The following is a 21,621-nucleotide window of genomic DNA, read 5'->3' as shown; positions in this document are numbered from 1 at the left end:
ACAGAAGAAAGGAGAGGCATTTTGCATGTGGTCCGTTGACCTTGTTTCTTTAATTTATAGCAAGTATGAGTCAAATTACATATACTAAAGTGTACTTTGCTTCCAGAAATGGTCCTTATAGCTTCCTGGATGCAAATAGATGTGGGAGAAAAGATGTGCTGTTGGGTCAAGTTTAATTCTTATTAGTAATTATAATGTTGGTAATATTATAATTGCCAACAATTATAATTAGGTACAATTGGTAGTACCTAGTGTGTGTCATGTACTTCATATTTTTCTTGTATTATTTCATTTAAATTTCAGGTCTGTCCTATGATTTTACCTGCATCCCTTTTCTTTTTACTATACTTCTATAGATTAAGAAAAGTCTCTAAAGAGAGTTTAAAGACAGCAATGCAATCACTCAGCCTCAATGGTAATAGATGTTTGCATTGTATTATCTTACCTGTTAGTATGGAAGGTACGTCTGCATTATCCACATTGGCTCCATTATGCAATTTTACACATACTTGTTATCACAGCATTTTAAGGGACAGGGCTAATACTGACTTTCGCTAGCCAAGAGCCCTCAGGGTTACTCAATTGGACCAAAGATGTGAGATGACTAAAAAATTGGGATAGGTAACAGGTAAGAATGGAGCGGACAGGGGCTCCTAGGGCCCCGTTTTGTAGGATGGTCATATTCTTGCTGAGTACCCTACAGGTGCTTCTTTTGTGGTGACTATACCAAATAGAGATCGTAAGCAGTTACCCAGCTAGGGCTGAGGAGAACAGTGCAGTTAGCTTAAGTAAGGTCAGCTGTGAGCAGTGTAGTCAGGGTATAAAAGTAAGATTTGGGAATTGGCAGTGTTTTTCATGTAAGCAATATTCAGAAAGATGGCTGGAGAGAAGATGAGCAGATTCCTAGAAGGCAGGTGGGAATCTCTTCCTTATTAGTTTATTGCTTAGTATTTATGTTTAAAATAGCATACTCAAAGTAAGTTTAACTGTATGTATTTTGGGAGGTTTAACGATTTCCCTTTTTCTGTTTTTTACATAATGTGTATTTAGTATTTATATAAAATTAAAAGTACTGCTTTAAAATGTGAACAGGCTTGCTTTTACATATATTAAAATACAACAGTATATTTCTTGTTTTCTGTATGTTTATATAATAAATTTTTCTTTAAAAACCAAGCACTTTTTTTCTTTCTTTAAACCTAGGGACTCCTTTCCATTTGATCAACAATTTAACATTTTGATGAGATTTATTGTGGATCAAACTCAGACTCCAAACCTCAAGGTTGGTAACGATTTGTCACTACAATTCAACCTCTAAAAGTCAAATTTGAGTAAAATTTCCTTTTTACACATGACTCATATTTGGCTGTTCTGAATACGTATGCTGTGAGCATGCTTATACACCTCTTTGTAGCCATGTTTTCATTTGTCTTGGTTCAGTACTCAGAGAAATTGCTAGCCTATTGGCGTATGTTTAACTTTATTTTAAACTATTAAAATGGTTGTATTATATTTCTACCAGCAATGTATGAGAGCTCCAGTTGTTCCACATCTTTACCAACGTTTAGGTATTATTACTCTGGCACAGTATTTGAACTAGAAAATTCTGAGCTGTTGAGATAGGTATCTTACTGGAATTTTAAGAAATATTACCATTCTATTGTTACATGTTGTAAATTCATACCTATAATAACAAGGCTAAATTTGAGGGAGGATATGTGTTTATTTGAGTTAGGTCATATAAATCATCCATTCTTTGATCGTTAACTTTTGTTGGGGTTTTAGCATAGGCTCTATAGTAACTCTTTTCTGCTGAGGTCAGAACCAGTTGAGACATCAGTGGAGAAGTTAAGGCAGAATATCAGCTTGATTACTGAACATATTACCATGCGAGGCATGGCCTAGACCAGGGGTGTCCAAACTGCGGCCCGCGGGCCAACTGCGGCCCATGATCCATTGTTAATTGGCCCGCAGCAAATTCCAAAAATAGATTTAGTTTACTTAAATAAACCAGGTGAGGCAATACGTACGTCACCTCGAGTGAGTGGCCCAGCTGTCTGTGTATTTTACCGCATATGGCCCTTGGTGAAAACGTTGAAAAAAGTTTGGGCACCCCTGGCCTAGACTGTCTAAAAACCAACACTAACTAGAGTTGCCGTCACCCTCCCGGTCAGTGGCAGAGCAGGAAATGCCACGGCCTCCCGACCGTGGCTCCCGCCCTGTAAGTGTCCTCAGCATACGTGAGGAGCAGAGCACGCCTTCTCAGCCCGCTCCGTGCTCTGAAAATGAGGAGGATTGAGCTGCATGCCACTCTTCTATTCCTAAGCTTACCTCTCAGTCATTTCATGCTTTTTGTCCTGATGGATGTCGTACCATAAATCCAGGAGAAAGGAGGCGTCCCCTCAATAGTATGTTTACTTTTCTCTGATCAAAGATTCATAAAGTGTACTTAACATTTATAAATAATTATTGGGTCTTTCAGGTCAAAGTTGCAATCCTGAAGTACATTGAATCTCTCGCCAGACAGATGGATCCAACAGATTTTGTAAATTCTAGTGAGACCAGGCTTGCTGTTTCTAGAATTATAACCTGGACAACAGAACCAAAGAGTTCAGATGTGAGAAAGGTATGTCCAAGGGAGCTGCCCTGCAGCTTTAATGGCAGACCGTTCGTCCTTAGCATGTATTAGAAAAAGCAATGTAGCTAGAAGCTTGCCAACCGCCCCCACACCCGCATGCAAACCTCTGTCACTCCTTTTCTGTGAAAACCAAGACTTGGCTTTGGCCCCTTATCTTCTCTCTCCAGCTCCATCTCGTTCCAGTTTCTGAATCTTAAAATGAAAATCTGAAATCTTGTCTGATGGTTTCTTGGTTTTCTTCGGCATCTATTTATGTTGTTTAATGTGAAAGCACTAGTAGTTTAGTATCTCTTACAGGGACATTGGTTTCCCTTACATTAGTTTGTAACATGTACTTTGAAGATAAAATTGCAGATTTAAGGTTACCTGGTCATGAGGTACCTAATAATATAAAGTGTGGTTGAAAGTTTGCTAAGATACAATGAATTCTTGAATTTAAAAAGAGCAAAAAAATTTGCATTTATGTACCACAATTGGAACACACGCTCTTTAACTTGGGGAGTTAGGTGGGGAGGTAAAATTCAGAGTTTTGAGACATGTTGATAACCAAGGTGGTGTTTTTATTTTATTTTTTGTATGCATGTATTAAGTATGTATGTATTGTAAGCCGCTGAAGAGAAATACTTGCTACTTTCTTCTGAAATGGCACATTGAGAGGCACAGAACATAGGAAAAAGCACGGGATACTGTTATTTCTATTACTAGGTAGTTTTCTGCCTCAGGACTTGTGAAGATTAATAAATATAGAGCATTTAACCAATTCCTGACACATCATAAGCACTAAACAAGGATTAGTTGTTATTGTGTTTGTTGTTTCTATTATTCGTTTCCTGTCAGTGTCTTGTTCTTCTACGCTTGAATTTCACACATGGCTGTTATTCTTTTATGCTTGCATTTTTCCTCCTGTACTGTGCTCCTTCCACAACCATCCATACCAATGTAGTCCTTTGGCTGTGGGGCAGAGTCGATAATGTGGACTGTTTGGGTCTAGGCGAGCGGAAAAAGGAAAGGATGATTTCAAGGAATAGTTACCATGTTTCCCTGAAAATAAGACCTAGCTGGACAATCAGCTCTAATGCGTCTTTTGGAGCAAAAATTAATATAAGACCTGGTAGTATTATATTATATTATATTATATTATATTATATTATATTATATTATATTTTAAAGACCTGGTCTTGTATAAGACCCAGTCTTATAGTAAAATAATTATATAAAATTATTTAGTTTAATTATTTTATATAATTACATATAATATAATTATATGTAATTATATAAAATAATTATATGTAATTATATAAAATAATTACAGATAATTATATATATTATTATATATATAATTATCTGTAATTATATAAAATAATTATGTAAAATTATAGTGAAAAATATATAATATAATATAATACAAGACCTGGTCTTATAGTAAAATAAGACCGGGTTTTATATTAATTTTTGCTCCAAAAGACGCATTAGAGCTAATTGTCCAGCTAGGTCTTATTTTCGGGGAAACACGGTAGCTTCATATCAATAGTTCTTAGTCCCAGCCACAAATAACATCAACCGAGATACCTGGGCTCTAGCCCAGGTGATTTGACTTCAATGGTATAGAGGAGAGCTTGGGTGTTGTTTTGTGTCTGATTGAGATTCCCTCCATTCTTGGCTGATTTTTAATGCAGAATTGAGACCCATTATTTGAGACAGTTACCCTGGGGTTGAACCTCAGGACACACAGGTTGCTGGTATAGTCTTGACCTGGTTGCCATGAATGCTCTTGGTCCCGCCTGGACCCTTATTATCTTAAGGACTAGGCCTGGGCTTGCCGTTCCCTCGTGCCTTCCCTACCGCCCTACTTTTGCTCACCTTGTATGCCCAGCACCTAGTACTATACCTGTAGGAACAAAGTAGGCACTTAATAAATATTTGGAATGAATTAATGAATGATAAATACCCGAAGACAAATGATCTAATTTCAAGTAATCATTTGAAGCCATCATTTCAAAAACTATTGTCTTGGAAGTGCCCCTCTTTTGGCTTCGGAATTCGTTTTCTACTATATAACAAATTACCGCAAATGTTGCACCTTGAAGCTACACTAATTAATTATCTCACAGTTTTGTGGCTCAGGAGTCTGGCATATGTCCCTGGGTTCTCTGCTCAAGATCTTACCAGACTGAAGTCAAGGTGTTGTCTGAGTCTTCGATCTCCTCTGAGGCCTGAGCTCTGTCCAGGTCACAAGTTCTCAGCCAGATCCAGAGAGTTCCTTCCAGGTGTTGGGCTGAGGTGCCTGCTTTCTTGCCGACTGTCAGCAGGGGGCGTTCTCAGTTCATACAGGCTACCTGTCATCTCCTATCACATGGTCCCCCACAGCCTGGCAGTTGGCTTCTTCAAAGCCAGCAGGAGAATACTGGAAGAAATAATGTGCAAAAACTTTTCAAATTTGATGAAAAACAGTAATGTACACATCGAAGCAGCTTAACAAGCTCCAAGTAGGATTTTTAAAAAGCTCCATGCCTCGATACATCATATGCAAACGATTGCAAGTCAAAGACAGAGAGAATCCTGAAAGCAAGCAGCAAGAGGAAAGCAGCTCATCCCATCCAAGAGCACCTCAGTAATTGAAATGGCTGGTTTCAGTTACATCTGCAAACCCCTCTGCCACGTAACAGTTACAGTGCGGTGTCCCAGCGCATTCCCAAGTCCCACTCACTCTAGGGAGAGGGTTGTGCAGGAGGCGGGAACGTTGGGCCGCCTTAGTGTTGTGCCTACCAAGGCTTCGGTCTCCTTGGTGGGTTGGCAGGAATCTTCCATAGTTGTTTGGTAATTCCGTAGCTCTTATTTAAATAGGGAGCTTTTGTACCTAGCTCTGCCAATTGTGAGGTTCAACTTAGACATATCTCCACTTTCTGGGAGCCCTCTAGATTTTTTTTTACCATCAGCGATGTCTGTGGCTCTGGCTTGTCCGGCTTTCAATTGTACAAGTGTCCAGCGCTGGTTACGAAAGTACTGTGATTGATACAAATAGGTGTGTCAATGTGCAGTATTCAAACCTGTGTTCTTCTGCCCCGTTAGTACTTACCCACAGAATGTACAGTAGGACACTGCAGGTTAATCCTTCCTGGACATAGAGTCACTTTTACTTAAATGCTGTTTTGATACACCATCCATGATACATTTCTATAAATATAGATGCTGTTGTAAGTGATGCAGCTGCCTTGCTCAGGAATCTGAGAGGTATTTTAAAGATTGTCTAAATGAATCTGGTGCCTAAATAAGTTAAAATATCTATGAGTAGAAATTGTGATGTATAAATTACTGTGCCCTGACAGCTGAAAGTATTAACATTTTAAAGCTGTAAAAAGGCCATTTTTATCACGATGATTTAATGCACTAAAGATACCTAGCTCTTTTAAATAAATGTATGTTTTGCCTCCTCTTTATTAAAAGATATATCAGGTAAATCTTGGGAAATCTTGGTGATTTAAAAGTACTTTGTGATCGTGAACCAAGTTCTGTTGTTGTCCTTCTTTAATTTCTTAAAAGAAGAGTGAGGTTATACTGTGAATACTGGAAGAGCCCCTCAATCTGAAATTATGCTGTAAACTTCCATATGGGCCACATCCCTGGAGAATATTAATTTTCCGCAACCAATACGTGGGAAGTTTGCAGACTAATTCATCTATAAAGTCGTATTTGTGAAGGCACTTGAGAAACATTTTAAGCTGACATAACTCTGATTTTTTTACTCTTGCATTTTTAATATTTTGTTTCCCTTTTTATCTTAGTATGTTGGGGTGTTTCATATTGGAGAGAGAGGGTGTTTAAAAATTTAAGACATTCTGAAAAGGAGGGAAGCAGCACAACGGCAACTAGAACACAAGCCAGTTACTAGTGTGCTTCTCAGGCTGCGACTGGTGGGAATTGGAGAGGAAAGCCCCACCCAGACTTAACTGGTCTGCCAGATCCCAAAGAAACCGTTCTCATTAGTTACATGTGGGAGTGCTGGCTAGTGTCGAGCACATTGTACAGAAGTACATGAGACCTTTCTTAATGCCCTGTGTTTCTGTTAGTATAATGTATTAACAGTAGAAAGTGGTTTCTAGAGGTTGACCAGCAGTTGACTCCTGCCTCTGCCACTTGTTAGCGCTGCGAGCAAGTAATTTAACCTCTGAATTCTTGTTTATTATCCCTAAAATGGGAATGATAATACTTGCTGTAGGCATTATGGGGAGCACTAATTGCAATAAAGAATGTAAGACGAAAACTAAATATTTCTTCATTTGCTGTTTAGCTCCCTCTGTCATTATTTGAGGGTTGTTTTGGTTTTGCTGCTGCTTTTGGTGGAACGAATTGAAAACCAAATTTTTTCCAGCATCAGGAAGATATTTTCCTCTCTATCCAAGGGAATGTGGTAATGTTGTTAGAATTGTGAATGATGTGTTTATGTTTTAGGGTTCCGAATCCCTGTATGTTTGCTCAGTGTATGTGGTTCTCTAGCATTTAACATCTACTTTGCCAGATGAAATAACAGCCTTAGCCGCAACATGTTGTTTTGAGAAATGTGGGAAATGAAGGCACAGCAAAGGAACCTAGAAAGTGTAAAGATGCTGTTGCCTGCCTGGAGTAGGAAAAGTATATAAATAGCCTTCAAAATTTCAAATATTGAAAAATTTTTAAATCTCTGCTTAAACACAGGCAGCATGGCCTACTAAAAGCTAATGGCTTTACCATTGAATGAGGTCTGAATTGCAGCTTAATTATGACTGCCCCTCTCAGGTCTCATTTTGACCTCTTTGATCTCCCTTTTTATCACGTACAGAAAGAATACTAAAATTTCCAGGGAGAGTTACGATTACTGAGGACCTAGCAAATGATTGAGGTTTAAAACTGGTAGTAACTATTTGTTATTCTTAGCTTTTAGATCACATAAACGTACATGATTTTATAAAGTAAGCCAGATATTTTTACAGCTTGCAAATAACCGTGGTTTCGGCACTTGCTTCTTCTGTCTCATTAAACCCTACCACCTTTCCTGTTTGTCAGTCCCCGCTTCATTGTAGTCGAGTAGGTGAGGATTTCCCCGCTAGGTCAGCTTCAACGTGCTCTGGGCTTGGAGAAGGAAACTTGGAAGAAAATTGTAAACAGGTAGATTGAAAACTGATACTTTGCTGTTTGTGTTTTAGATTATTAATACTGACTCCCCTTGTGAAGACACCTAAAATTAATACAATTCTATTTGAGCGCGTGCGTGTGGACGGGGAGGGGTGCTGTGTAAATGTTTGTGTTTCGTATGTTTTATGATTAACTCCCTACAAAGAAATAGCCACATTGAGTGTAGGTAGACCTCTACCATATTTTAATGGAATAGTAAAAGACAGATACTACATAAGGAACATCTGAAGGTTTTGAAGTACCTTCTCTTTGGTGATTTTCTAAGGCATTATTTTAATGACAATCAGAAGGGAACAGTAATATATGCTTAATAAATTAGAAAACTCCTTTTCCTCCCAAATTTTAAGATTTCCCTGATTAATGCCAGCACTGATGCATTTGTCAGAGTTTTATTATCTCCTGTCTGGAAGAATTCTTCTGCTGTAAGGTACACAGCATTCAAGGCAGTTGATAACCCTGGGAGTTCTTTTCAAACACTAAGCAGTGACCTTTGAGGAAACTTTTACCTTCACCCCCCAAATTCTACTATAGGGGTGTGAGTGGGAATCATTTCCTTTTAATTTGTTATTTGATATTTAAAATATTTTGCACTGGAGTTGTCCATTAGAAAAAGTCAGGAACACTCCTGAATTTTTGTGTGGTGACTACTTAATGTGGATAGTGGAGGCCGGAGTTACTCATTATTGAACATGAGCTAAGCCCCAGGCTTTTTTTGAAAGAAATCTGACCCATTCCCATATTTGGAATTATTCCATTTCTGAAGCTTGAATCTCATTAGAAAAAGATTTTACTATGAAAACAGCTTTAAGCCAAAGGGTGACCTTTGAAAACTGTATAAAATCATATGCATTTTATATTTTGGAATATGTAAAAATAAATCATTCTTGTATATGTATAAATCACATCTATGTACCATCTGTCTAGCTAGTTATAATTTCAACATTTCCTGTCTTTCTATTTGATTTCTTATCAAAATTCAACTTTAGGATTATTGAGAGAGGGTTCTCTAGTGGGTCAGAAATTAAAGTCTACTGCACTTTCTTTTCCCACATGACTAGAAATCACTAATGTTAGGTAGTCATGAATTAGCACAGTTTCTAGGCCTATCATCTTGCGGCCTTCCTGTTCCTAAAAGATTCCACTAATTTTAAAATTTGCTTCATGAGAAACTTCAAATAAGTTTGTAGTGTTAGATATCATGTCACTCTGGGAAGAAATACGATCTTTTAAGTAAAGACAGAGGCACATTTCAAATAAAAACATACTATTCAAAAATATGATACATTTTATAATTTTCAAATGTCATTTTCAGTCAATAACAACAACAACAAAATAAGTGCCTAAATTTTCTTACTAGATTGGCAACATTGATTTCCTACCCCTGCTAAAACTCAAGTCTGCTTTTTCTTTCTCTTTGAAGTAGTTTTTTTCTGCATGCATTTTTCTAACATCTAATGAAATGTTTTTTAAAATGCACAGGTTACTTTGCATGATTTTCAAATTTTCTCTCATACAAATATTTAAATCATGTTAATAGTATATTAAATTGGTGGTGAAGTAAATTCCTCCAGATAATGACTTATTAAAAATGTTTCAATAATGGAATATAAAAATGTATATTTTAGTACAATTATAATAATGATTTTTGCCTGTCATTAAAGCGCACTGGCCTGTTGTGATTTAATTTGGATGGAAAGGTTACTGATGACTATATTTGGAGGTCAAGAGGAAAAAGTGAGATACTTTTGCCCAATGCTGTGTGTAATGAGTGCTTTTGACACTTGAAAAACTAATTTTTGATCATTCTGTAAAAAATCCTACTGATACTTTAAAATTCATAATTTTATTTTTGGTTAAACACAGTTGGGTCTTTGGATTTTTTTTCCTTCTCCGGGCATAATAGTAATTTTGTCTTATTAACTGGACAAATTTTCACATTGTAAAAGCATTGAAATATTTTGTGATGTTTATTTCCAAAAATTTCCCAGTGATAGGTTTTTTGTAATATTGTATATCATGAGAAAAATACTCACAGTAATTACTGCAATCCTAACAATTGCAGTCTTCGTGAAAATAAAAGTATGCTTTTAGTCAAAAGATTTTCATAATGTGTTTTCCTTTCTTTTGACTCCTAAAAATTTGTAAGAAATGCCAGTTAGTATTTACTAAAATTTTCTTTTGGCGTAGTTTTTCTAAATTAAAACCCTTGTAACTAATTCCTCAGTCATTGTTTTTAAGCTCAGAATGCCAGCTACTACACTAGTTCCATAGAAAACACTTAACTTGCTGGAGAACTCCAAGTCTCATTTGACTACTATTGCTTTAGCTAATTGCTTTTTCCCACCTTGCCGCTGTAGTGTTACAAGCAGTTCTGCAGTAGGTTGTCTCAATTAATAAAGAAAAGCAGAACGTTTTCTAAAAGGCAGAAGAATGAGTTTTTAATTTGTACCATGTAAATCTGCTTTGCTTTCCAAAGACTGTCTCTCTTCAATTCATAGATATAAAAGTAGGAATTTTTCAGATATTTATTTATACTTGGTCTTTTTCTAGTATTTCTCAGTCACTGGGCATGGAGTTGAGGAAAAGTGGTTTCTCAAGATAACCTAGTGGTAGCTTGTTTAGCAACTTGTTCTTTCCAGGATGTACTGGGAGCCCTGTCCAGTTCCAACTTACTAGAACGAACAGTCTTAAGCCTTTAAAATTTTTGATCACTTCCTTTATGTATTCCCCTGCTTCATTCCCAGTGCTAGACGACACAGGAAATGTTACAGGCATTTATTATTAATGTGCTGTGGAAATCCAAGGCCAGGGCGTTAAAAGGCAACCAGGACTTATTTTCCAGGTCGAGCCAGATTATTTATAATTGATGATATAATTTTTTCCAGATGCTTTTTATTTTTGGTGTTTTTTTTGTGGTGAAGATGTCCTCTTACTAATTATTTTACTCATACAAAAATGTTTTCTTTTAAAAGCAATTTTAATTAACATTGTGACCAGGATATGCTATTGTACATTCCATGAATTAATTAAGTCGTCTTTTTCTAGGCAGCACAAATTGTGCTGATTTCTCTGTTTGAACTGAACACTCCTGAATTTACCATGTTACTTGGTGCCTTGCCAAAAACATTCCAGGATGGTGCCACCAAACTCCTGCATAACCACCTCAAGAATTCCAGTAACACCAGTGTGGTGAGTGCTCGGCCACGGTTGGTGCTGCTGTGCCGCTCATGGCCTCTGCTTGCCCTCATCTAGAGGACGCTCTGATGGAATAGGATGCGCTTATCGTTCTCTTTCAATAGATGTGGGCCTCTCAAGGATGCAGGCCAGGCTTGAGAAATCCTGCCAGATTTCCAGGAATGAATGAGCCTGATATTTAAATGCGGCCTTTTTGTTAAGTTAGATTGTTCAGTCAGTTAAATTTTTACATAGTCAGTGATGTGTTTGTTAAGCTACTTACTCTTTTTCATATGGTAGAGATGCAGGCGCTCCGTTGTGTCTGTTACTCTAGCACAATAGACATCAGTCATTCAACCTCAGGAATGCCTCTATGACAATTATCCATTTTTGGTTTAATGTGCACTTAAAGTTGACCATAACAATTCAGAAAAACAAATCACCCTGATTGTGCCATTTCTGCCCATTTATTTACGTGTGGGTTAAAAGGCCAGGGGACAAGTGGACCATGTTCTGTATTTAGCCCTGGAGTAATGATGTGCTTCTGCTTTTCACCCCAGGGCTCTCCCAGCAATACAATCGGCCGGACTCCTTCCCGACACCCCAGCAGCAGGACCAGCCCCCTGACCTCACCCACCAACTGTTCCCACGGGGGCCTGTCTCCAAGGTAATGGCATTTCAACAGAAGTAAAGAAACTAAAGTACTAATATCTGTCTAGCCTATTTTTATATTTTTAGACCAAGCTTAGTACCAAAAAGTGTATGAGTATCAGGAGACCATGGGTTCTGTTCTAGTCCTTACCCAAATCTTAACTGTATAATCTTGGTCAAAGCGGTTACCATCTGCAGTGAAATGAGCAGTTTGTGCTGAATGTCCTCTGAGATTCTTCTAACTCTAAACAGTCTCTAGTACCTTAAAGATTTTAAAACTAACAGTTACATTTAGTACTGTTTCCTATAGAAACATTTAGAAACTCCTCACCTATTCTGTAAGTGACAGGAGCACCGGAAGAAGGTATTTAGTCATCTAGATAAATTCCTTCTAGTCCATCCATGCCTAGTCTGGGGTGGTTTTCCACCCCAGTGGCCATTCCAAGCATAGTTTTGTCATTATGGACTCGTGTGTGAAGTACATGCTGCTCTGGAGGAGGAAGTAAGGCTCAGACTCATGTGAACAGTGGCCTTGCAGAGCCTGAGAAAGTGACTGAAAAAGAGAAAAATGCTTTGTCTCAGGGTCTTTAGTTACCACTTCTCCACATGGCCAGAGCCGTCAGCGGTCTCTGCACTGTGGCCTCTGTGACCCCGTGGCGGGTGCTGGAGCCCCCCGTGGCCTCCCTCGGAGAAGTGGCCCAATAGGCCAGACTTCACAGGAAGGAGCCAGTGCCTGGACCTGTAGGGTCACACATGCTGTATTGTCCCCAAGAAGTCCACATCTTTGGGACCACTGACAGCAAGAATCAAGGGGCTGTATCTAACAGGTTGCTGTCACCAAGATCTTAAAGTTATAAGGAAATCCTGCAAGTATGCCATTTTCCTTTTAAGGGTTCCCTCTTTAGCAGGAAGATAATCAAAATGTAAGTGCCTTTACATTTCAATTTTTAAATGATCAAGTCTAACAAACTCCTCTGTCTTTACCATGGAATTGAATTTCTCTTCAATTACACAGGTTATCATATAAATATTTTGGAATATATCAAATTTGTATTTTTTTTCTCTTGGTGAAACAAAGTATTTTGTATACTTATAATATCCTACTGTTTATATTGCCTTAGGTTTAGTCACTCTAAAGCCCCGCCCTTACTACATTTAGGTAGAATGAAGTGTGATGTCAGGTCTCCAGGTGTGCCCTGCATTGTCAGGATTCCCCTGTCTCTTCTAATCAGACAGTTGACACAAGAAACTAATGAAATTATGTCTGATGTTCTCCGGGTGTGTCTGAGGCTCAGCCAACAATTTTTTTTAATGGAAACATCTGTATGTAAACTGTATGGTTTGTCTTAAATAACTAGGGTCCATTGTTGACAGTAAAATAAATCACAGAGTTCTCTTTCTTGGTAGGGGAGGATTTTGTGGAAAACTTCTATTCTGTGTAAATTGTTGCTTTTGCCTAGAAGTGATACTTTGTAACATTAATTGGGAAATCTGTTCTTCCATAATACACACAGTTCATACTTCTTATCTTTTAGTTATTTCATTATTAGGGTGGTACATTTTTTAGGTAATAATCAAAAGGTAAAACTCAGGTTAAGTATTTTTTTATTATGTGTGCTGTTAGTCTAAATAAAAGATAGGTGGGAGCTGCTAGCATAATTCATCAGAGCTAAGAATTGGGTAGGTATTAATCTCATGGATCCCCAATTATTAAAAATTTTAATTTATTTTTCCAGGTCACCATTCATTCTTAATTGACCTGATTTAATTTTTACTGTTTAAAGTTACAGGTCAGTAGAAGAAATGGAGAGATTTATTTTCAATATTAAGAAGTCCAGGTGTGGCCTAAATATTTTTCTGTCAAAAAATTCTTCTATAGAGGTTTACTTAGTTACGTAGTTTCTTCTTTTTCAAACAGTGTATCCTCGGTTAGTGTATAACGCCAGATGTCCTTAACCAACTTGAATTCAATAAGAGAAAGGATTTTTCTCACAACTAAAACTGTCCAGAAGTAGGAAAAACTGCCTCATATCACTGGAAGCATTCAAATAGGCTACATACTTTCTACCAGGAAAATTATAAAAGCAATGAACTCTTGCACGAAATAGGAGAATGGACTAAATTATACCACATTCTAAGGAGGCAATAGATGAGTTGTACCATTTATAATGTCCACTATTTTCCCTAGCAGTGCTCTTGAAACATTTATTTTCTGTGACCTGCCATTCTTTTGAGTCATCTTGACCATGTGATAATAGCTTTTCATTCTTAAAGAGAAAAGTTAATTATTTATTTTTAATCTAATTTTGAGAATCAAAATGAAGTAGTATTTTTTTTTTTTTGTCTAAAAATTCTGTGCTCAGATCATGGTGATAATAAGGAAGTATTCTAAAATGATGAAAAAAAATCTAATTTTTGATAGTTTTTTTAAAACAAATCACCAGTAAGGAAGTCACTTTTATCAACCCAGTAGAATTAGAGAAGCTGTAGCTAACAGGTTGAACTTTTGTGAAACATTCCATTAATGATTGTTTCTGTGGGAGGGAAGAATGACAGCTTATTCCCTGTAAGACAAAACCGTACAGGCCGGTCCTCCTCCCGTGCTTGGCAAACGTGTAGAGCAAAGTGGCACTAACTGGATAACCTGTCACCCTAGCAATGGAACATAACTGCAGGTGGAGTCTGCATTCATCCCATCAGGGGATCCGGACTAGTGTCCATAGCATCAAAGTGGGGATTGATTACCTGTGAGCCCCGGGGAGGTGGGGATGTACCTGCCTTATTCTCTACCTGTTAGCGGAGCTCCAGCCTGAGGTGGGCGCCCCTGTTCCTCTCTTACCCCCTCCCCCAGCTCCATGTGTGACTCACAGGCAGTCCTGAGGCCCCTCTGTACTGCAGGGACCTCTGATCGCGACACTTTATTTCCGTTACCAAATGGGACCATGGCTGCCCACAAGTGGAGACTAACTTTGTACCTACTGCCCTTAGCAGTACAGTGAGTGCCAGCACCAGGCGTTGCCACTCTGTAGGAGCGCTGTCTCTGCTGCCAGACCACCCTGTGGCCGCAGGTCACGTTTCCAGCCAGCCCAGCTCACCCCTTTCCCGGTATCTCTGCTTCTTTTGAATTGAAATTGTTGCTAGAATGCTCTGTCAGGGCCTCTGCAACGCCAGATCACTCAGTATATTTGTGAAGTGAAGAGGAATATCTATCTGTGTTCTCAGATGACTTTTAATTTTCAAATTAGGTGGTAAGAGCAGAGGAATGAGATTTTTGGCTCCCCCGTCTCTGGGCTGGCTAGCCGAGAGTTGGTGCCCTCGCCCTCTGGTGGTGCTGTTACTCTGTCAGAGGCACGTCGCTTGTGGCAGCCTCTGAACTCCCATCTGATTGGATCGCAGTCTCGGGGAGTATGTGGGTGCTCTGGGCAGAATGGGACACTCTCTGATTCTTCCTACCATCGTCCCTTTGGTCCCATTTGAATTAAGGTCCACAGTTCCTTCTTTGGGCATTATCTGACACTGACCATCCATATGTTTTTGTAAGTGCTCATGGTGTCCTTCCCAATGTAGGTGCGCACACACACCTGCTTCACAATTACTCTCGGAATCGCATGTGATTTAAAAATGTAAATGCATGATTGAGAGGGAAAGGAATAAGGCGATCTTATCGAGGACCAAACTATAAAACAAAATCTGTTCTTTTTCTCTCTGTGGGGAAGTATTAATTTTGATAGAACTCTGTCAAGGAAAGAGGAGAGTCTAAGACACTTAGAGTACAGCGTCTTCCTCTCCTTTTCCTCCTCCCTCCCCCCTTGCCTTTTTTTGTTTCTCTTTCTGATTTTCCTCTTCTGATCACTGCAGTCGGTTATGGGGTTGGAGTGCCGATGGGCTATCGAAGCACCCACCTCCCTTTTCTCAGCCCAACTCCATTCCCACCGCTCCCTCTCACAAGACTCTCAGGCGCTCTTACTCTCCCAGGTAACAAGCTACCTGTTAAACTTGTCTGAGGTGTCACAATATTATACTTCCAAAGTCGTCTCAGGTCTTTTGGAAAGCCTCTCAGCTGCCCCAGTGTGGTCCCTGCTTTGGCTTAGACTAGCAGGAGGAGAGCCTTGGTGAGAAGCGTGAGCAGGTGCGTGAGCTTTGTTGCACCTCATGAGTACGGTTCCTACCATGTCATGAGGACAGATGACCATTTCATCGACTGACCGAATTCACGAACATCTACGGTTGCAAGCCTTTCAGCCCAGGGCAGTGCTCAGCCCCCAGAAGGTGCTCAGGCAATGCTGTGAAATCAGGGCAGGCAACAGTGAGCAGTTCCCTTAGTGTTCTTCTTAGGCGTGCAGGGCTTTCCCACCAAGAAGCACATGACGCCTGCTCTTACCAACGGCACCTGCAGCTCTCTGTCCTGCTGGTGATGGTGCAGACTGGATTCTTACATCATGTACTGTCACCTGGTGATAGACTCAGGACCCAGACCCAGAAAGGAAGCCCCGAGAAGGGCGTTCAGTTTACGTCTCAGTAAAGATGCCCTGCCTCTAGGCAGGAGCCTGATGGCCCCCCTTACAAGGCCCCCACCAACGCCCCACGTGTGACAGTGTTAGTGAGTCTAGAGGAAGGGAGGGGGTGGGGCTCCCTTCAGACGTAAATCTGTGGTACGGAGTAGGGTCCGGGTATTCCTACAGATACCTGTTTGAGGGTCTCTTAGGTGCTTTTCATAAAGGTCCAAAGACCAGAGAATCCCTTCCCTAGAAGCCTGTAATCACATGACCAAAGCAGAGGCAGTCCGGCTGTCTTTGTGCTGTGTAAGATGGGTCTGTACCCTCTGTGATAGGACAAGGGTAAAAATAAAAGTCTTACTGTTGAATGCTTCACAGATAGCTCTTGTACAGATTTACATTCCTACTTTGTATCCTCAACATAGCAAAGCTGTACATAGTAAACACGTCAGCTAAATGTTTTACCAACATCTTTCTTTTGAAACTCTTACAGCTCTAAAGTAACTTCTAAAGCATACAGAGAATCCTATAATGACTGTTTCTAGATACACAAGGTTAGGGCAAGGACACACAGACAGTGAGACGTCCATGCTGTCCTCAGTGATGTCGCTGCACTTTCTTTTTTGTTGTTTTTAAAGGTTCCCGGCCTCCAACTGTAAGAGCAGTTTGCCGACTGTCTCTGTAGACTGAGTTGTGTGCCCCAGTGTGCACCAAGCTTCTCCTTGAGCCAGTCTTCTCACCTAAGCCATCAGACTGCCAGAATCATCTGTGCATATGTGCACAATAGTGTTGCTACTGCTGAATAAATACGTAGAACTTGTGTTAACTGTCAGCGGGAGGGAGAGGTGACCAGAAACCCCTACATTTAGGAAACCGATTGGTGCCACAAAACTACAAGGAAATCTCTGTCTCTTCGCTCTATGCCAAAACCCTGGTGATTTCATAACATGGAACAATTACCCTGTTTCCATACCCTAGTATCTTTTCCCCACAAAATGACAAAGGAGAAAATCTCAGAAGGCCAACTTCTGTCTCCAGTGCCTCTTTCCTTGGAGACCTGACCTTATGCACGCCCGCCTCCGCCCCCCCAGTGTGGAGCCTTTACAATGGGGCAGTCCAGAGTTTTATTCGGCATCAGCACTGAGCGACATGGCCTGATGGCCTGACCTCAGGTCAGATTACTGATGGATTGAGCAGCTCTTCCTAATCTAAAGAATCCTAAGGAAACCTTTCTGGAGTTGAATCTAATCACAGTGTTTACAGGTGGCCAGGGCCTGGCCTTTAAGCTAAAGGTTTATGTCCTGGGGTCATCTCTGAGCATCTCTGAGCATGGGGGCATGTGACACACTGGGGTGTCTTCTAGGGAAAGCTCTGCATTTCTCCTGCTGCTCTCTCATTGTATGGCTTGTCCAGACCACAGTGTCTACGATTCCCTGATGAGTGTGTTCATGTGAATTCTTTTTTCTCTATGAAATGAGGGCACAAAGGTGTTGATTTGAAGAAAGACAAATCAAGCCAAAGCATAAAATAGCAAAGAAAGTAATAGCGCTGTTTCCTGTTGGAGGAGAACAGTGGTCTCCCACCTGGAGCTCACAGTTTTAGCTTCATACCAAGGAGCTACTTCCAGCCTCAAGCTAGTGAGTCTAACGAAAGCGTCACCACACATTGTACCTGGTGATGCACGTGTGCTCCTACACTGGAAGTCTGAGTTGGTTTATTAATTGAAAGCAAGAAGGAGGAGCGTTAACTGGCAGAATCCTTTGTTTTCTTATTTTCAAAAGAGGCTACTGTAATGCTAAAGTTATGTGAACTGAATTGAACTATTTTAAGAAAGTTCAGGTTAAGAAAAATGAGATGAATTATGTGAAAGCTAACATCATCTGAAGCGACACATGGAAAATAATATTGTGACATCCCTTAAAAAGCTGAACGTTCTGCCAGACTTCCTCTTGTCCATCCTGTCGTTCTTTGGTTTTTGTTTTTGTTTTTCTTTTGCATGGGCTGTGCTATTATTTTTGGTCGTTGTGATTCAAAGCATTTTAAGGCATCTTTTTACATCTTGTATACATATTTTTTGTTTGAGTCATACTCAGTCTTTATATATTAAAAAATAGTGTACTGGCCAGATGTATAAATGCTTTTGTTCACACATAAGCTGGTATTGTGGTGTTCTAGAAAGGGGGCGTGGGGGGCAGGGAGCCGTGTGCTTTTCAGTCATGCTCCTTCACATTAAAGGGATGTTGCCTCATAGACAGATAACCTTGTGAACTTAGAAGCGGTTGAAATCTTGAATTCCGTTCAATTTTTTTAATTCTACCTTTTGTCGGTATATACCTGGAATTTTAACTGTAGACATGTTCAAGTTCACATTCCTTTTTGTTTGATGCCAGAGCCAATCTTTGAGTTGGCATATATTTCTGTGACCTGTCCAAGTACAATTGGGGTGTGTATTTTCTTTCATCAGAAAAGAAAAAATGGGTTCTATTTTGCAATTTTAGGCAAATAGCTTCCATCTTTAAGAGTGAGTTCAGTTCTTGTGCTCTGGCCGAACCTAACGAGCCTTAGGAAACACTTGCATCGTTGGGGCCTCAAGCTAGCCTGGCTACTCCAAGTGAGAATTATCCAAATGTTGCCTTGCTCATCTGCCCAACTTCTTTAAAAAAACAAACCTTTAAAAAAACAAAAGGTGGAGGAGGTGGCTTAGTAAATGTCATTCGTAAGTGATAGGCGATATAACCTCTTGTGAGAGTGTACAGGACTGATTTGTGGTCCTTAGGACGGGCTCCTGCCAGTGGGTGCTTAGTTTCAGTTATTTCTCCGAAGAACAGAAAGCTTGCTTCTCTTTAGTCCTCAGTAATGGTGAATGCTTACTTAAACACCCAGTCAAGGATTCTCTGAGTGGCTCAGGATCCTCAGTATGGCTCAAGACTGTCTGCAAGTGAAACTAGACCAACTCCTCGGAACTCTTCTTGAATACTTTCTTGGAACACGTGGCATCTAAACGAACTTGTAGCTCTGACTTGCCCCTGATAGACTGTTTCTTCCTATTTTGCTTTCTTGATACTTGTACATCCATCCGTGCTTTTTTCTTTGATATTCTTAGCGGGAGACAGTTGATGGTTTTGTTTTTAGGATCTTTTGTCTGTTTCAGTGCATCTTCCAGACATCTAAAGGCCACTTGTTGATATAGCGCATTACACCAAAAAGCTATTTAAGATCTTTGCTTCGCTTCATATTTTGCTATGCTACATGTCTAACAGGACAGCAGCTGACATCACTTTTCTGTAAAGGACAAGTATTTCTTGCTTTTTGAAGTGCCTTTATATCTTCATAAGATCTCATCTTTATCAGATCTGCTTTTATTATAAAACTCAAAATATAGGCATTTAGAAGAGTTTGATATTTCCAGCAAGCTTCAGGTTAGATGTCATGAGAGTCACAGTCTCATTATCCCATTGGTGAGGCAGATCTGACTTTGAGTTGTAGGGTTGGTTTTTTAGTTTTTTAACATAGGATGTTACTTACAAGTTTCTGATAACTGGTGAGCATAACTTCAGTCGGCTGAAGTTGTTTGCTTTGCTCCTCTGAAATTTGTTTGTAACAGTAGGTTTATTTTGAAGTGCCCATTCCTCTTAATTTAAGTTTGTACATTTGAGACCAGTAACAACCAAACTTCTTTTTTCCATCTTCAAGATACGAAATTATTTTTCCACTTTCATTGCCTCGCGCATTCAGTCACCAGTTGTCACTCTTGAGTTCTTGCATTCTCGTGGTTATTGTTTCCCACTGGTTCTTATGAGTGCTGATGTCATGTGTTTGGGACTAAATTTGACAAAGAAGAGGTATAATTGTCCAGTGGTGGGGCTCTAATAAAAGATGTCTCGTTTTCATTCCAAGTCACCTGAAGAAACAAAACTCTAATTATATCTTAACTTTGTAAATTATTGGAAGCAATTTATGCCCATCTCTCAATTGTATGCATATGCCTCAATTTAAGAAAGAAAATATTTTTGATCTTCAGCATGCTGGACTATGATACAGAGAACCTGAACTCTGAAGAAATCTATAGTTCTTTGCGTGGAGTTACAGAAGCCATTGAAAAGTTTAGTTTTCGAAGCCAAGAGGATCTAAATGAGCCAATTAAACGAGATGGCAAAAAGGACTGTGACATTGTAAGTATCCCCAGGCTAACAGAGAACTGTCTGTCAATTAAGTGATTGTTACTGATTCTTCTGAAGCCTGACCACTGTGATTTCTGAGCTTCAGCATTATTTTTACCCTGTAGTAGAAAGTGTTATTTTCAGAGGCCCAAGGCAATTTTGAGTGACCGTTGCTATCTTTGTGAAGAATGTTAAGTCCCTTTTTTTCTCAGCTTGCTTTTCATTTTTCCTGGACATATTTTTGTTCCTGTGATGTGATAAAGTAGTGAGCCTGAGCCGGACACCAGCAGGGCTGTGTGGGAGCTCTGGTCTCATGCAGAGCGGGCAGATAGGCGGGAGACGGTGGTGCGGTGGGAGCATTCGCGGCTCAGCACTGAGACCTGCAGGCCCGGCTCGGTGCTCAGGAAGGAGCTGCGCAGGGCTAATTGCACCCTTGGAGCTGAAGCGTGAAGGTTAAGTAGAAAGGTCGTAGTGGGGAGGGGGTCACCTGTGAGAAGGTGCAGAGGTGGGAGTGGGCAGGGTTGGCGTGATTTCCCACCAGGGAGTGCTGACGTGGAGAGAGTGGGCGTGTTTGGGGTGGTTTGGAGAAGAGGCTGCAGAGAGGGGCTCACGCAGGGCTTGCACCAGGAACATTGCCAGCCCAGGTCTTTCACTTTCCCCAGGGGACACGGGAGAGTCTGAAGGATTTTTAACCAGGGAAGTGACATGGTCACGCTTAACATTTTAGAAAGATTGCTGTCACTCGGATGGAGAATTAGTCCAAGAAAGTTGGGTTGGGTGGGGAATAAGCAGAAATAGAAGAGTCGTAAGTGTCTGACTAGGACTGTTGAATAGGTGCTAGTGTAATTCAATGAGAAAATATCATAGAAGGAGGAAAGAAAATCCAGAAAAAAGTGCATGTTAATCCTTTTGGAACAGTTTTGAATGTATGTGACTTGCAGAACCTGTGGGATATCCAAGCAAACCATTAGGCCTTTGGATGTACCAGTCTGGAGTGTAGGCCGGCGATTTCGGCTAGAGATAGAGATTTGAGAAGCTTTGACTAGATGATGGTGACTAAAGCAAAGTGAGTGAAATCCACCAGGTAAAGGGTAAAGACGAAATCTGAAGGAGCATCAACACTAGGAAGAAGAAGAAACATATTTGGAAGAAAAGCTCTTAAAGATGACATGGGTGTGGTGCCATAGAAGTTATGACACTTTCAGGAAGGAGTGTCATCCCAGGGGATCGTGCTGCATACGGTCATGACCATGGCAGGGCAGCTGTGGAGTGACACGGCTCCGCTGGGTTTTTTTTAATTATTACTGTCTACATTAAAATTCTGTGTTAACCT

The 21,621-nt window shown here is 40.0% G+C and overlaps 1 protein-coding gene across 39 annotated transcripts in view; it reads left to right on the top strand.

Moving 5' to 3' along the window:
- The window catches only part of CLASP1 (cytoplasmic linker associated protein 1), a 246,530-nt gene that overhangs the window by 190,460 nt on the left and 34,449 nt on the right, over positions 1 to 21,621 (top strand). For 22 of the 39 annotated variants that reach the window (XM_033111608.1, XM_033111622.1, XM_033111612.1 and 19 more), the window contains 6 exons: positions 1,204 to 1,282; positions 2,483 to 2,626; positions 10,853 to 10,996; positions 11,542 to 11,648; positions 15,491 to 15,607; positions 20,150 to 20,300. In XM_033111608.1, coding sequence (XP_032967499.1) covers positions 1,204 to 1,282; positions 2,483 to 2,626; positions 10,853 to 10,996; positions 11,542 to 11,648; positions 15,491 to 15,607; positions 20,150 to 20,300 — 742 coding nt within the window. The remainder of the gene's footprint in view (positions 1 to 1,203; positions 1,283 to 2,482; positions 2,627 to 10,852; positions 10,997 to 11,541; positions 11,649 to 15,490; positions 15,608 to 20,149; positions 20,301 to 21,621) is intronic. The other 17 variants (XM_033111629.1, XM_033111635.1, XM_033111625.1 and 14 more) reach the window with 1 other exon arrangement.

This window comes from Rhinolophus ferrumequinum, chromosome 8, assembly GCF_004115265.2.
Source record: "Rhinolophus ferrumequinum isolate MPI-CBG mRhiFer1 chromosome 8, mRhiFer1_v1.p, whole genome shotgun sequence".
NCBI lineage: Eukaryota > Metazoa > Chordata > Mammalia > Chiroptera > Rhinolophidae > Rhinolophus > Rhinolophus ferrumequinum.
The sequence above is the reverse complement of the archived record's forward strand: the minus strand, read 5'-3'. Positions and strand labels throughout refer to the sequence as shown.